At 45.0% G+C, this 15,727-nt stretch overlaps 1 protein-coding gene across 1 annotated transcript in view; it reads right to left on the bottom strand.

Annotated features, from left to right (window-relative positions):
• Positions 1–15,727, bottom strand: part of ctnnal1 (catenin (cadherin-associated protein), alpha-like 1) — a 25,990-nt gene extending 10,263 nt beyond the window's left edge. The window contains exon 1 of the mRNA XM_086136580.1: positions 15,389–15,727. Within this exon, the coding sequence (XP_085992706.1) occupies positions 15,389–15,478 (90 nt within the window). The 5' untranslated portion in view covers positions 15,479–15,727. The remainder of the gene's footprint in view (positions 1–15,388) is intronic.

Raw genomic sequence — 15,727 nt, 5'->3', positions numbered from 1 at the left:
CTCTCGCTACCCTTGCTGAGTGCATTTATTATGCATGCCTCAGGGCAATTAATGATCAATTCATTATTAATTGCTTCCACTCCTCCGCCCACAGTTATTATTATGCATAGAAAAGTACTGCTGCTGTTGATGTAAGAAATGAAGCCCAAAAATCGTGTGGCCAAAAATTTGTAGGTAAAAAGTTCAAGAATTTGTGGAACAAATGGTGGACAAAAAAAGTGGTGGACAAAAGTTTGCGACAATCTTTGGAAACAAAAACTTGGGAGCAAAAAAATGGGGGCACAAAAGCGTATGTCCAAAAATGTGTGTCTATGTGTAAATGAGTGGACAAAAGACTAGAGCCAACAAGTTGCGGACAAAAGATTGAATACAAAAAAAAATGGTGAAAAGCTTGCATCCCACAATATTGGGACAAAATTATATATTGTAAAATTTGGTGGGCAAAAGTTAAAGTTAAAAATTGAGGAAAAAATGGCAAATGTCTGCATCTGAAAATTTCTGTCCCCAAATTTGTGGAAAAAAACTAAGGTAAGAATATTTATTTAGCCGTGCAACTAACAGAAGTATTTACAGTAAAAATGACTAAGCAGAATTACTGTGCGTCAAAAAATAATAATAAAATGTCCGCATTCTAAGACGGAGTCACCAAAAATTTGGGCACAAAAATTTCCGCCCCTAAATTTGTGGACAAAACAGTCAGTGCAACAAATTTTAGTCTTTACAGTGTGAAAAACTAAGAGAGAATTGTACTGTGAGTACTTTTCCGCATGAATGAAGATGAGCATCAGCGATAGCAGAAGCACATCCTTTTCGGTGCCACCAACACAAGAGCTGCAGATACAACGAGAGATTGCAGAACAACAGAAAATATTCCTGCAGACGATCCCTTCATTTAAAGTTTCTCCTCTGCGTCGACTTTGGCGCTCGTTTTGAGCCTCCGCGGCTCGTCACTTCCAGAACACAGCGAGACTCAATCCGTCAAATTTCCCCCCTTCAGCCGCCTCACAGTCTGCACGGCTCCTTTTCATCTCGGTTACGCGAGCCGTCCATTCCGCCTCATCGGTGCAGCTAATTAGGATTTGAGGTTCCCCAAGACGACACCGTATCGCGTCAGTCGTGTCACGCACAAGCGCCAGGAACGCCGCGCTTGGTGTAAATCAGTCAGGAAATAAGAGAAAGAAACATCAGTGGCCCGGGGAGATACATGGGACTCTGGACTGGAATGCTGGGAGAAAGTTGGACGGTGTCGTCTTCTTGTAAGATCGCAGTGAGAAATCACAATCGAGGTTGTTCCAACCACAATGAGTGGTTTTATGTGCAGCGTTACCATAGGCTGGGAATGCACCCACAAAAAAAAAAATAGGCAACTTTACAGGCAAGGGTGAAGTGAGCGAGACTTCAGAAGTGTGGCAAAAAAAAATTTACATCCTAAAATATTCAGGTCAAAATAGGGATGGGCGAGTACGGGCTGATTTTAAGGTATCGAGTACTCTTGGTAGCTGCTGATACCATACCATAGATATTTAAGGCAAAAAAAAATTTCTGCCAGTGAATCTTCATCTGTGTCAGAAAAAAAGGTGTTCCCATTTTTTGTCATTGTATTCAATTAAAATTGAAATCTAAGAACTAGAGATCTGGGCACTCTATCAGTGAGGACTCAAACAGTGAAAAACAAAAGTGGTATCGAACATCCCTCATGAAAAGCTTCATCTCCAAAAATGTGCATCCAAAAATTTGTGGCATCCCAAGAGTTGGGGACAAAGGTTTTGAGTCCATAAATATGTATGCATCCACAAATGTCTCCTTCAGTGGCCAATATAGAAGAAATAAAATCGGTTTGTGAGGGAAGAAGAATTTTTGTGTGACACAAAGCAGACAGCACAGCTGACATGAGTTGCATTTTTTATAATTTTTTTTTTTTTTGCCCCCGCTTGTGTCACGGTGTTGGACACGCCCACTATTGCAAGCAAGAACAGTATCAAGAGCCAGACCCGCTTTTTACACAGTAATTGGACATTTTTTTGCTGATTTTTTTTTGTTTTTATGTTCTGGTGGCGGAGGAGTGAGATGTTAGAATTTCATTTTCTTTGTCTTATGTTGTAATATGCGAATGTCTGCAAATATTTTATTTATATTTTCCCCCGGTTTATTTGGACATTATTGGTGGTTTGTACTCTGCTAATAGCTGTAATGTTTTCTGTCAGTAACAATGAGACATGCTCTGCGTGCCGTTTTTTTTTTTTTTTGTGAGCCACCATCAGCCTTGGTGTGTAAACACAGGAGCCTGCTGATTTGTTTCCTGGCAGCGTCGCCGTGCCGCTGTCAGCTCGCCAGCCTGGTGCGACTTGTTGAGTCTTGCCCCACCGCCAACGTGTCCCCCCCTCGACCCCTTCGGTCTCGCAATCAGACGGTATTATTTGTTCGTCGTCGGCACGTTATACTGCTGCTCTGGTTTGCACATTCCAAAGTAGGTTGAAACCCTAAACCAAGTTTGAGACCCTAATTTCAGAAAACAAATGTAATACTTCACCAGTGGATCAATTAGCCTTGCATGATCTAACTCGAATGGGGGGGGGGGGGAATTCAATGTCTCCAGTGATTTTTTTTTTTATAGCAAAAACACCCCAAAAAAAACAACACGACAAGGTTGCCAAGTAACTAGTAAATAAGTATTGACCCCACAGAAGAGGGGTGTGGCTGCCATTTTGCGCATCACAACACAGATATGAGACAAACAACACAGCCAGCTTTGAGCCAGGCACACAATGCCTTATGTCATGCTTTTTTTTTTTTCTTCCCCACGCCCGTCTGGACGGAGGGTGGGCGTCAAGGAACAGAACACACAATAAGCAAACAGTTGTCGTCAATTTATGAAACCCTAATTGAAAACTTGTCCTGACAGACATCATAATCTGAAAGCCTAACTCAGCACTGAAATCCTAATTTGCGACACTAACAAGTGCTTGAAACTCTAAACCAGGATCGATAATCTTATACGAAAACACAAATTGATTGAAATCCTAATTCGAAACTGTAGCCCTGTCTTGAAACCCGAATTCCAAACCATAATTTGACCCCTAAAAAAACTGAAACCATCGCCCCACATCCTTGTTTTAAACCGTCTTTAAACACTACTTTGAATGCTTGAGCCTGGGTTTCAACTTGAAAGCCTAAAAAAAAATTTGACACCCTACCCAGTGCTCAAAACTCCAATTTGCACTCAGAATTTCCAACCCTAACCCTGGCCTGAAACACTTTTGTGAATTTCCAAACCTTGTTTGAAACCTGTCCACTGTAGTAACCGCTGTCCCTGAAAAGGTTAAAGTCTAACCTAATTTAAAAAGCAGAACTCGTGTTTTGAAACCGTAATTTCAATCCCGAGACCCTTCTTTGAAACTCTATACCTTTATTTTTAAACCTTAAAATTTAAACCCTAACCCTGGCTTTGAAACCACTTTATCTCTGGTCCGTGCGCTCAAAGTAACCTATCATCTCCCTAAAAAAAATAAAAAATAAAAAATAAAAATAAGCCCCCAAAAAAAGGACTAGGAACTTTATCGCGAGGTTGATGTAAAGCCCGGCAAGCCGAAGAAGGGGAGCCGGCTGGAGTTTATAATGGCCAAGCGATAAAGCAGACCAGGGAAGGAAAAGCAGATTGGATGCCCGCGATGGGACAGATAGCGGTAACGGCGAAAAAGCACCACCGACATCCACAGGCGACGTCACGCGTTAACATCCCGTTGCTGCCTGGACAAAGACGAAGCGGCGTCCGCTCAATTCGCCGCGTCAGGGGCAATCCGAGGTGGATCGAGACGGCGAAGGCGAGCCAGGGAATCGATATCCAGCTGGAACAGGAACCGTGACGCCAACCTGTTACGGTTCGACGCCGGGCTATCTTAGCACGTACAATAACGCGGCCTCACGTTAGCATTACATCGCATTATTTCATGCACTGGTGTTAAACTCAAGGCCCGGGGGCCAAATCCGGCCCGCCACGTCATTTTACGTGGCCCCACCAAAGCAAATCATCCGCGTTGTGTTAAACGTGCTCTATAAATACAGTTGCCACGTTTTAATCGACAAAATATATATTTTTTTAAAATATATTTTTTGTCGATTAAACGGCTGGAAATGACGATGTGGATGTCTTCGCGGCTTTTCATGCATGCAGACAGCTGCATAATTTTCATGCTGGATTAAATCTGGGTTATTGGCCTTTGAACTGAAGAACCAATCAAACACAACAAACAAACAAAAACAAAAACAAGGGAGGGCACAATGCCCGAGTGGGTACAAACAAGTCGCCTCATGTGTCGTCTTCCTCCCGAGCGGAGTTTAATGACCGGGTAATTAAATAAAGTCCTCGGCAGGATCAGCCCGACTACTTGCCAACTCGGCCTTTGAGAACATTCCATCAGTCATCGGGATGGCTAATTATACGTAATGGACAAATAATAGCGCGCGGCTAATAGCATGGCGGCTTCCCGCCGCTATCGAATGAGCAGCGAAAGAAACGTATCAGGAGGAGAGAATGTCCCGGCCAAAACACAAAAGCCCGACTGGCATGCAAGGTGGCTTATTTTTGTCGGATAAAGAGCGTGCCTCCAGGAAAGACTCATCACTTGTGCTTTTCGGGAAAGATGGGAAGATAAGACGGCAGGTGTGACGGGGGCAGTGGGGGGGGGGGGGTGAATGATGAGAAGTCATGACGATAAACATCGAAACCAGGAGTTGAGCCTCGAAGCGTTTCAGGCTTTCTATCATTCAAGGGACTTTTGACCCGTGACATAATGCCTCAGCGGGAAACATGAGCGCTCAGAAGGAATGCCCGCTCCCCACCCTAACCCCATCCCATCTTTCTGTGACATCATGGTACGTGTTGTGACACCCACTCGTTTAAATCGGGATTCATCGTTACACATTGACCGAGTGGGTTTCGATGGGGGCACACGATGGTCTTTGGACGGCACGAAGTTAACCACAGAGTTCGGCCGGGAGTACCGAGCAAAACCAAGAAAATGTTTGTGGATGAACCCATGAAAAAGCCGGTCAAGGCTTTATCTCTCGCAGGGTAAAGCCTCGAAAATTAATTTGGGTGAACTGCCTTGTGGGAGTTCGTCAAAGTCTCCGAAAGTAACATTGACGTATTGGGAATTCCCACGGTCGGTTTCATTTGCGGGCATTGCGTCTTTTGAGACTTTTTCAAGCATCTTGTTACAAGAGAAACTGAATCCGGTGACCAAAATGGCCGACTTCCTGCTCCATTTCCTGTCAAGCTCCTCGTCACTTTTTCATGCGTCGTCTTAGTGAGACGCACGTCTCTCCGATTTGGATTCCTCCCCACCCCAACTTTCCGAAGGTGCACTGGTGAAAACTCCGCCCCCCCCCCCCCCCCACCGGCTCGTTATATATAGGAAGTGGGTGACTCGTTTGATTGTCCGAGTGTTTCTTGGCTGAACCCCTCCCATCCCCCAACTCCCCTCCCCTGTCATCTACCCCAGAAATAGTGACGAGACGAGATGGCAACGTCACACCGTGCCCTGATAAGAGCTTACATGCCACTTCGGTGACATGCCGAGGTTGGATGATGTCCATTTACAGAAACACTGACCTGTATTCTCACCGAGGAGATAAAATGCTAGGTCTTCCCAGCAGGTTCGAGACTTAAGATGTGTGAGAATCATATCAAAGCGACGGCTAGACCGCCATTACTCCTTAAATACTCCCAGCGCCGAGAGATCTGTCTCATGTTACGGCCTCTCCGGCTTTGTGCGCTACCTGTAGCCTTTGGCTCGGGTTTCACACGGCGCATAGCTAATGAGTTGATCCGGGGGTGGCAGCAGACTCTCTGGAGAGTTTGAGATTGAAAAAAAAAAAAAAAAAAGAGAGGCCTGCAAGGCAAGGGATTGTGTGATAGGAAACAAAATGAGGAAACTGGGCGGTGCAGAGGAGGAAGGGTGGAAAGCATACCAAAATGAGGTGTCGTACATTCGTGCGGCTCCTGAGATAAGAAGCCTGCACACGTCAGGATACAGTTGAAGTCGTCGGTGTGAAAGGCACAGATACAGAACGTAGCGGCAGCAAGGGGACGGAGTATATGGGCTCAGCGGAAGGCCGCGCTATGACTTTTAACACTTGGTGCTGGTGTTAAAAGACATCGCTCTGTCCAATTTCCCTTAGATTTCACCTCTTCAAATTTCACGGCCCTTTCACGCAGCCTTCCTGGAAGACTGGCCCAGCAGAAGTGTAACGGTATACCCGGCATTCATCTGCCGGTTCTTTTCAGACACACAGAATTCACCAAAATATGTCGGTCGTGTGGGTTTTCTCCAGGTACTGCGGTTTCCTCCCACATTCCAAAAACATGCATGGCAGGCTGATTGAACACTCTAAATCAGGGCCGTCAAAGTCATTTTAGTTGCGGGCCAAATTGTAGTTACGCCTTACCTCGGAGGGCCGTTATGACGGTGAAACCACAAAATGATCACTTTTACACAACAAATTAATAGATTACTAGTTTTGAAATCAGTCAAGTCAATACAATAGTTTGTTCAATTCTTGGGCAAGTTAGTGCAAACAGGGGAACAAAATTATTGCAAAATCTCAATGTTATTTATTACACATGACATTTCTGTACAGATTTTAGCAAGTTGACATGATTTGCTTTCCCGGGCCACATTAAAATGACCCGGCGGGCCGGATTTGGCCCTCGGGCCTTGAGTTTGACACCAGTGCTCGAAATTGTCCCTAGGTGTGAGTGTCAGCGCGGATGGTTGTTCGTCTGTGTGTGCCCTGCGATTGGTTGGCAACCAGTTCAGGGTGTCCCCCCGCCTACTGCCCGAAGACGGCTGGGATAGGCTCCAGCGACCCCCGTGACCCTTGTGAGGATTAAGCGGATCGGAAAATGGATGGATGGATGTCGGTAGTGCGCATTGACCGTAAACTTGACACAGGGTGCGTATAATGCGAAGGTGGAAAGCCGGGACCGCGGTTTGAAGTTCTCAATTGGTAGTGGGAAGCCGTAAGAGTGTGAAGTCATGCCACCTACACGGCAAAGTTTCGGCCAGAGCTTGCTGAAACATCGGCAAGTCCGAAATTGCACAAGTGGGACATTGCTGAGCTGAGCTGTTGCGGCTTTCCACGTTCCGATAACGACAACTGCTTTCGACATAAAAAAGGGGGCAAAGCCGCTGATTCTCAGGCATCAATCTTCACACTCTAGTCCAACAATTACACTGGATTTGATTTGATGACTGACACCTTGAAAAAAAAAAAAAATTAGTCAAGGGAACTTTTTTTTTCCAGCCGAGAAAGAGATCACAATTTTTATTTTTTTTTATCATTGGGTGTTCTCTTTCCATGTCCTTCATACCGCCTTTGTTCTATCTTAAAGCTCATCTGTCTCCAAAGAAGCCATTATCCGGAAAGGGAGTCAGACGTTCACAATCGCTCCAGCAACGCAATTAACGCTTCCCGAGACAGACCGAAGGAGGCCTCCTCCATCGCGTTACTGTCAGGAGTGGAATGATAAACATTTCAGATGCCAGGTCACTTCATTCCCAGCACTCCCCCCCCCCCCCCTTTCTCAATAACGAGAAGGGACAAGCTCATCGATGCTTAGGCAAGTGAGACGCCCTGACCCAAAGGCCTTTTACCCCAGTTACCGGGGAGGCAAATGACAACACGGGAGCATTGGGACGAATCGCGTTGACCACAAAACCGCTCTCATGTGACTCCGGCAGCAGTAGCATCATGAGCGGCCGGGTTTTTTTTTCATTTTTATTTTTTTCTGATGGGAAAATGGAGGGGGCTGTGACACTGCCAAAAAGAAATGCACTGTGGTTTTAAGATCCGTTTACATTAGGTACGGTAAGGGCTCGGAAACAAAACTGATTGTTTAAACCGGAATGAAATTTTTATCCAGCACCACCCCCCTTGCCGTCAACTGCAAGCAATGTAAAAGTGCCTTCGGGCTCGCATTGCGTACGTCATGGCTCGACCGTTTTCTGGCATTGGCCACGTGACGTTCGCAATGCGAGCCCGAAGGCACTTTTACGTCAATTTCAGAGGCTGAGCTGCATTCGTTCGTTTGCGGACTACCGTGTGGCTAGCTAGCGTTCCTATCCATCAAACCTATACTAACCCTGTCCCATTCTAAAATATATAAATAAATGTCATTCCGCCATTCACGCGCACCACCTAACTCGGCTTGCAAACAGCCTCAAGAGACTGAAAGTTGATTCATTGTCCAGAAGTGAGAATGGTGGGGTAGGAACTGGGGGCCACGGGGCCTCCACGCTACATTAGCCAGCACATCTCGGCTGATAGAGATCTCTTCCTGTCTATCTGATCTGTGAAAATGGGAGAATGGACTGGTTGCGGCGGTGTTTGGTCTGCGGTGACGCCATGCCGTCCCGGTATCACAATCAGATTAAGTCGCGTCTGCCGCTCGGTAAAGCGGTATGAGGTTCGCCGCCCAAGGTTGTTCATGTATTGTATACCTCATTCGGTAGCGAAACAGGAGTCGTAAAAACGATAAACGGTTAAAATTAAAGAAATAAAAATACATAAATAGGCGGCACGGTGGGCGACTGGTCCGCACATCCGCCTCACAGTGCAGAGGTCGTGGGTTCAAATCCAGGCTCCCCATGCTTGTGTTGGGCTTTCTGTGGGTTCTCCCACATTCTCAAAACATGCACGGTAGGTTGATCGAATGCAATTTGCGGACGCTTTAAATGTAGATTTAACAAGTCGTTTCAAATGTACATCTTAAATGTCAAATAAAATCCAATTCTACAAATCTTTCAATTTCAATGAAAACTGAGCAATTGGGGGGAAAAAAACCCCAAAATAAATGTATGACAAGTTTAATAACAGGCATCAAATACAAAAATCTAAAAGAAATAGGCGGAATTTATATTTGAAATGCAAATTTACAAATGATTTGAAAATAAATTCATCAATATATCCAAATTTTTTTAAAATTAAAATTAATCAATAATTTTTATTTTAATCCTTTCATGCAGCCTGTAACCCGATAACATGATAAAACCGTCCACTGTAGTGACCGCTGTACCTTAAGGGGTTTTAGAATTTAATAATGTGCAAAATCAATCCATCCATTTTGTAATCCGCTTCTCCTCACGAGGGTCGCGGGCATGCTGCGGCCTATCCCAGCTGTCTTCGGACAATAGGCGGGGGGACACCCTGAACCGGTTGCCAGCCAATCACGGGGCACATGTTGACGAACAACCATTTGCACTCACAATCACCCCGAGGGACTATTTCAAATGTCCAATCAACCTGCCATGCATGTTTTTGGAATGTGGGAGGAAATCAGAGTACCCGGAGAAAACCCACGCAGGCACGGGGAGAACATGCAAACTCCACACAGGAAGGCCAGAGCTGGGATCAAACTCGCACTAACCACTGGATCACCAAATTTGTATTTCAACTCCTCAATGAACCCGTTTCATAATATCATTGCAATATTGCAACGTCTGAGCGAAACTAGGTTGGCGCAGCCGCCCGGATTTGATTATACCTGCACGGTGCCAACGTTCGCACAAAGACGACAGTATGATGATCTATGCTTCCATCACGCCAATAACACCGTTTTTTTTGGGGGGTGGGAACAAAGATGATGACAAAGCATGAAGCCACTCATCCCCCTGCCTGAAAGCTGTCTCGAAAGACAATTCTCCTCGTTAAGTAGGTCAAAATATATACATATTTTCGCTCAGTTTGAAAAGGCCCGACAGATGCCTCAAAGCAGCCACTCGGTACCTGACAAGGATCCTTAACGATTATTCCGCCTGCTTTGACTTCAACCTCCATTCACACCCTCACGGTTTAAACGAGGACAGAGAGGAATGAAGTCATCAGTGCGCCATTAGTTTCATTTAACCACGTAGCTAAACTATGATAATTGGATCTAAGTTGTTGGCTTGGCAACAGTCAAGATCAAGTAAGAACCCTCTGCCTCTTTTATTCACCGGTCCGCTTGGGAAAAAAACAAAAAAACCCAAAAAAAACACTTCATGCGCAAGTCTGTTCGCCGCCGAGGAGTCGATGGAGCCTTTTATCAGCACTTAACGAGAGCCAAACGAATCAATGGCGACTTGCAGGATGCTAGCGGCGTAGACAGTGCGTGCTTCACGCAATTGGGCAAAGAAAAAAAAAAAGATGTTTATCATTCAGTGAAACCGCGTGTGAAAGATCACCTGCCCGGTAACAGATGATGTCGCCACCTAACAAGCCAATCGGATAGAAGTACAGACTGGCACACATCCAGACATGTCATTTTAAAAATGCAAACTGAAGAATAAAACACGCAAAATAGTAAGGTAAGCCCGCAATAGATGAAGGTATGGTCACAAAAAAATAATTTTTAAAAAAGTTATTTAATTCAGTACCAGCAAATTCTAGACCCCCGCCCCCTTTTTTTTTTACCCTAAGTCTTGAAAAAAAATAAGTATCTGGGGTTGAACGTGTGGAGTGTGAAAAGACAATATGTCTTTGGGAGTGAATGAGTTAAAAAATTTAAATCTCCTGAAAAATTAACAGATTAATTGATTAAAAAACAAAAAGATTAATTTCCCAGACTCATTTGGTGTCAACAAGGTTCTCCATGGTGTTGCCACAAGGTCTGCACCGCACGTCGCTACAGTTTCAGTTGACCCAAAGCAAACAAGTGGGCATTCCAAAGCGCAAAGACACACAAGCCCCACTCGCGCATTCTTAGTACAGTACACACAAAAGACGATTGTCTCGGGGGACTATGGCAGCAGCCTCCAAGGCAAGTACGAGAACGTACAAGAACAGGCCGCTTCAGGTTTCGAAGGCGTCGGTGGAAAAATAGCTCAAGTGGGAATTTGAGAGACCTAAACAAATGCAAAAGCGCCGCGCAAATCGCATTCCGGAGCTTTTGGCGGGGTTTAAAAATATGCAGTCCCATTTGAGCGACGCACAGCAAATAACAATAAGCCTCGGAATCGTATCAGCAGGAAAAAAAAAACATTTATTTTTATGACGTTAGCTGGTGGTTATTATAAATGGCTAGATGACAGATCACGTTAATCATACCGTCGCTGTCGGGCAGAAACTTCCTGATGAACAAACCTATTACCCCTTTCGGGTGTTATCAAACGCTCACTTCGCAGGAGCCACGCCGTTTTATTTCGCCTCAAGACTGGATGGGTTTTTTAGGCACTAACAGGTGATATACATGATGATATGGTTAGATATATTTGATAAAAATCTGGTTTGTTAAAAAAAGACATGAATTACATTATTTCACAATACTTTGGAATAGAATACTTTTTAGAATCGAGAATAAAAATAGACTCAAGTCAGCCATTTTTTTTTTTTGGTCTGAAAATCACAGCTTAATCTCATGTTGGAATGAACTAATATGAATTGGATTTTTTTTAGATTACAAAGAAACTCCTCTACAATGAAACCTACATGGGCGAAACTACCCCCTAGTGTGAGAAAATTTTCATGCATGAAAGCTGTTCCCACTTTTCTGCTCCCCCTACAACGAAATCTTTTTCTCTGCTCTTGCCTCGCAACGAGAATCACTACAACGAAAACAAGCCTTCCGCAAAAGTCTAATCTAACCTCAGCATGCCACAGCGACCTCTGCTGCTTCGTTCGGAAACGGCAACAGCAACCACCACACTGGTTTACACAAGCGCAGTAGTCCAGGAAGTATTAGTTATTGTTAGTTTCAGACGCAGCACGAACGTTACATTGCTAAAATGGCTACGAAACGGACCTTTGCAGAACCAAGGAGTTAAGAAAAGAAAAACATCCCCGCTTGAAGACAGGATAAAAGTAATACAAATGAAAGACGGAGGAAACAAAATAAAAGATATTATCCAAGAAATTGATGTAAGTGAAAGTGAATGCTGATCGTAAATTTCGCAATTTCTTTCTTTCTGCACTGGCTATATGAAGTGTCAAATAAGTGTATGTTTATATTTATGCACGGAATATTGTAAAAAAAAAAAAGAGTACACACATACATTTTGTGTGTGTGTGTGTTTACATCTGAGATAAAATTTGCTACAGTGAAAAGCCCCCTGATGTGAAAAATTTCTTGCTGCAAACATAATTTCGTTGTAGAGGAGTTTCACTGTATTTTGAACCTTATTACTTTTTTGTCTGAACTCCAAACATTACACTGGCCGAAAATACCGGACTTAAGACATCAAGTAGGCTCAAGCACCGGTTGACTCACATACGTTGACACTAAAAACCTTAGACGGGGAGCTCATTTAGAGGGCCTAATTATTGCGTAAAAATGCCGAATAAATCCCTGTCAAACCCCTTTAGCTTTTCCCTTGTCTGATCAAACCCCAAACACCTCGTGAGGGCCAAAGACCACCAAGAAAACTCTTTCCTTGAACACAAAAATGCCTCCAAGCAACACCGGTACACACGCTCACCACACTTGCTCGGCTGCCTTCCTCTCTACATGAGGGCCAATTACATCACAGCTGGAGCTCGCCATTGGTATGGAGACAGATGAAACAAAAAACTCCCCCCCCCCCAAAAAAAAACCTGACTGACTTTCTATAGCCCGAGGCTTTGGGTGGAGGTGGGGTGGGGGGGGGGGGCTCCTCAGTGTTGCAAATGAGAAGTGAAAACTCACCATGCGGTTCGAGGAAGGGGTGGGAGAGGGAGGCAGGAAGCGCAAAAAAGGGGAAATGGAAACACAAAGAATCAATAAAAGCGGCGCGCGTGTACAGTATGTGTGAAGAGAGCAGAGCTGGGTGGGATTGTGTCCATGTGTTGTGTATGTGTGAGTGCGTGCGTGCGTGAAAGGGGAGGGGGGGTTGGGGGGGTATCCCAAGCTTGTAATTACACGGCAGTGGAAGTGCGGCTGATAAGAGGACTCGCAATATCAACGGGGGGAGAGCAAAACGCATCAGACAAGACAGCAGATTTTCTCATTTCCTGCCTGATAGACATCAAACGACACAACAGCAGAAAAAAAAAGAAGTCCACCCTAAGGCGGTCCGACTGCTCTTCTTTGCCCCTTTTCGCAACTTGTCAATCGCGTCTTCTTACGCTTTGTTCGCCTTCTGGTCAAGTGTGTTCCAAGAAGTTGAAAATGACAACGGTAACTTGTAACATGTTACAGTTACTCGTTACGTTACTTGTAACAGCAACTGTATAAACAGTAACTCAGCCTTAATACGGTAACTTGTAACCGATTACCGTAACCCGTGACGTAGCTTGAAACAAACTTGTTTCGCGGCAGCCACCAATGTGGCGCCGTCAAGGGCCGGTTGTACGAACAGCTCACCAATAACGGGACATTGCGATTTCCAGGCAATCTTGTAAAAGCGATCATTTGAAAATGTGAACTTTGGGAGATTGACAGAAGCAAAGTGTCGCGTGTTGATATTTATCTGGAACCTAATTTACACATTAAATTATAACATTAATAAAAGTAATTTGATCATGTTTTTTTTTTCAGGACCGTGTGGCAAACTGGCTACAAAATGGACCTTTGGATGTCAAGCAGCTAAGACAAGAAGAGCTCTGACGCTGGAAGAGAGGGTAAAAGTGATCAAAATGAAAGACGGAGGAAACAAAATAAAAGATATTATCCAAGAAATTGATGGAAGTGAACGTGAATGCTGATCGTAAATTTTGCAATTTCTTTCCCTTATTTTCTTTCTACACTGACTATACGAAGTGTCAAATAAGTGTCTGCTCATACTTATGCACTATTGGAATTAAAATAAAGAGTACGCATACGTTTGTGTGTGTGTCTGTGTCAGTGTTTTCATCTGAGATCAAATTTGCTACAGTGAAAAACCCCCTGTTGTGAAAAAGTTCTTGCTGCAAACATGATTTCGTTGTAGAGGAGTTTCACTGTACAACAACATGTAACAGTAACTGAAACCGTAACCACAAGCAGTAATGTTGTAAGTTGCTACGGTAACTCATCAACCTGATCAAAGATTTCCTCACCCCTGTTGTTGCAAATGCGCCTTTTCCAAGGGAACCGTTTTCCTCGTGCCATTTGTAATTTGGTTTTCAATCCGATGATCACGTGGCCGATCGAAGCAAGCCGTGACTGGATGGCGTTTGCCACAACGCAGTCATGTGATCTGGAACAAAGCTCTGTCTGAACCCCCGCCGCCCCTTTCGACCGAATAACGTCATCAAAAGCAGTCCTTGGAAAAGGTTTCTTTTCAATACGCTGTTGCCATGGAAACGTGCTGATGGGCGGGTGGGTAAGAAAAGTGGGAATTTTCTTTAAAAAACAACATTCGAACATCCTTGAAGCACAATAAAGGAAGATCATGAATGCCGCAAGGAATTATCAAACTCAATTCCAGTCTTTTCAAATATGCAAATGCAACTCACAGCATCTTGAAATGCGAGAAATAGGATTAAAAATCTATCGGCTTCCAAGGACTAATTCTTCTTATGCTCGGCGTCACATGTAAAAGTTCACCTCCATGAGTTCGCACTTTCCACTCCCGACTTTTGCCAGTCGATATTCTGCGATTTCCTGTTTGTATGGCAACGCTTCCGTGCGGATGCAAAGCGCGAAGCGATCGCACCACCGAACGCTGAGCCAAGCAGTGCCATTCCCGGTTTCGTGCACGAAGGACTTCGCTCAAGAGTGCTGAGAATCGAGCGTTCTCTCTTTCGCTACCGCATGTCCAAACGATACAGTTCATCCCTTGAGTCAAAGCGATTGCCACCAAAACATGGCGTGAATGCTCAGATTCAAACAATCGCGCTCTGACACTGCTGTGCACCTCCTCCCAAAATACTGAGTGTCACACAAATAATCGCATGAATGCTGAGAGTCAAGCATTCGCATTTATGCTATTGGACCGTATGGAAGGACTTTACTGATGAATGCTGTGACGACCGAGCGATTAATTCCAGAAACAACTGTGAAAGCATGTGGCTAAAAACTATCACATGAATGCTCGAGAGTCAAGCATTAACATGTTTTGGGGAGGGGTGGGGCCTATTAGTTAATCAGTCACGCGCGTGTCATAAGTCAGAAACGCGGGTGAATGCTGAGGGTTGATCTCGTTGAGCACGTTAGGAAGCTTGCAAACTTTTCGGAAACTTTACACCGTACACGAAACAAAGAAAGGTACTTTTGTGCGCGCGTCCCTGTAGTTGTTGGTAAAATGCACGTTATGTAATCTTGCAGGTTCTGCCCAACAACAGACCAACGTGGGGGGGAACTTGCCCGAAAAAAAGAAAAGTCATCTGTTCCACTCGCGACCCCAGCGGAGCAACATGACAACAAAAGTGCGCGTGCGTAACAAGAACAACACAACCACAAAAATAAACGACACAAAGTTGCCGCGGGTCGGTCGGTCGGTCATGCGGACTTCACCTGAGACACCAGCGGGATTAGCGTCTGCTCCACCGAACGAGTTTTGATTTCTAGGCCGGAGTCTAAGTTGCCGCACGGAGGCGAAGCCATGCCCGCCGAGCAGCGCCTCCCGGTCGACCTCACTCGCAGCTCGACGCCGCCGCCGACTTCACCGCGGAGCTCCCCGGGAGGGGGGGAGGGGGGCGGGGAGTGACGGGAGTCGGATTCGCGGTTGACCCACGCGGGTGCCGCTTGGTTTGTGGCCACTCCGGGCTAAAATCCAATAAGTGCGTGGAAGTTGACGACCGGAGGCAGAGTGCGGACCGCAGCACACAACACGACTGTGGGCAAGCACATGCA

Source organism: Hippocampus guttulatus, chromosome 18, assembly GCF_054856545.1.
Source record: "Hippocampus guttulatus isolate MCC_2025c chromosome 18, RoL_Hgut_1.0, whole genome shotgun sequence".
Taxonomy (NCBI): Eukaryota; Metazoa; Chordata; class Actinopteri; order Syngnathiformes; family Syngnathidae; genus Hippocampus; species Hippocampus guttulatus.
Note: the sequence above shows the minus strand (reverse complement) of the source record. Positions and strands in the feature narration are given on the sequence as shown.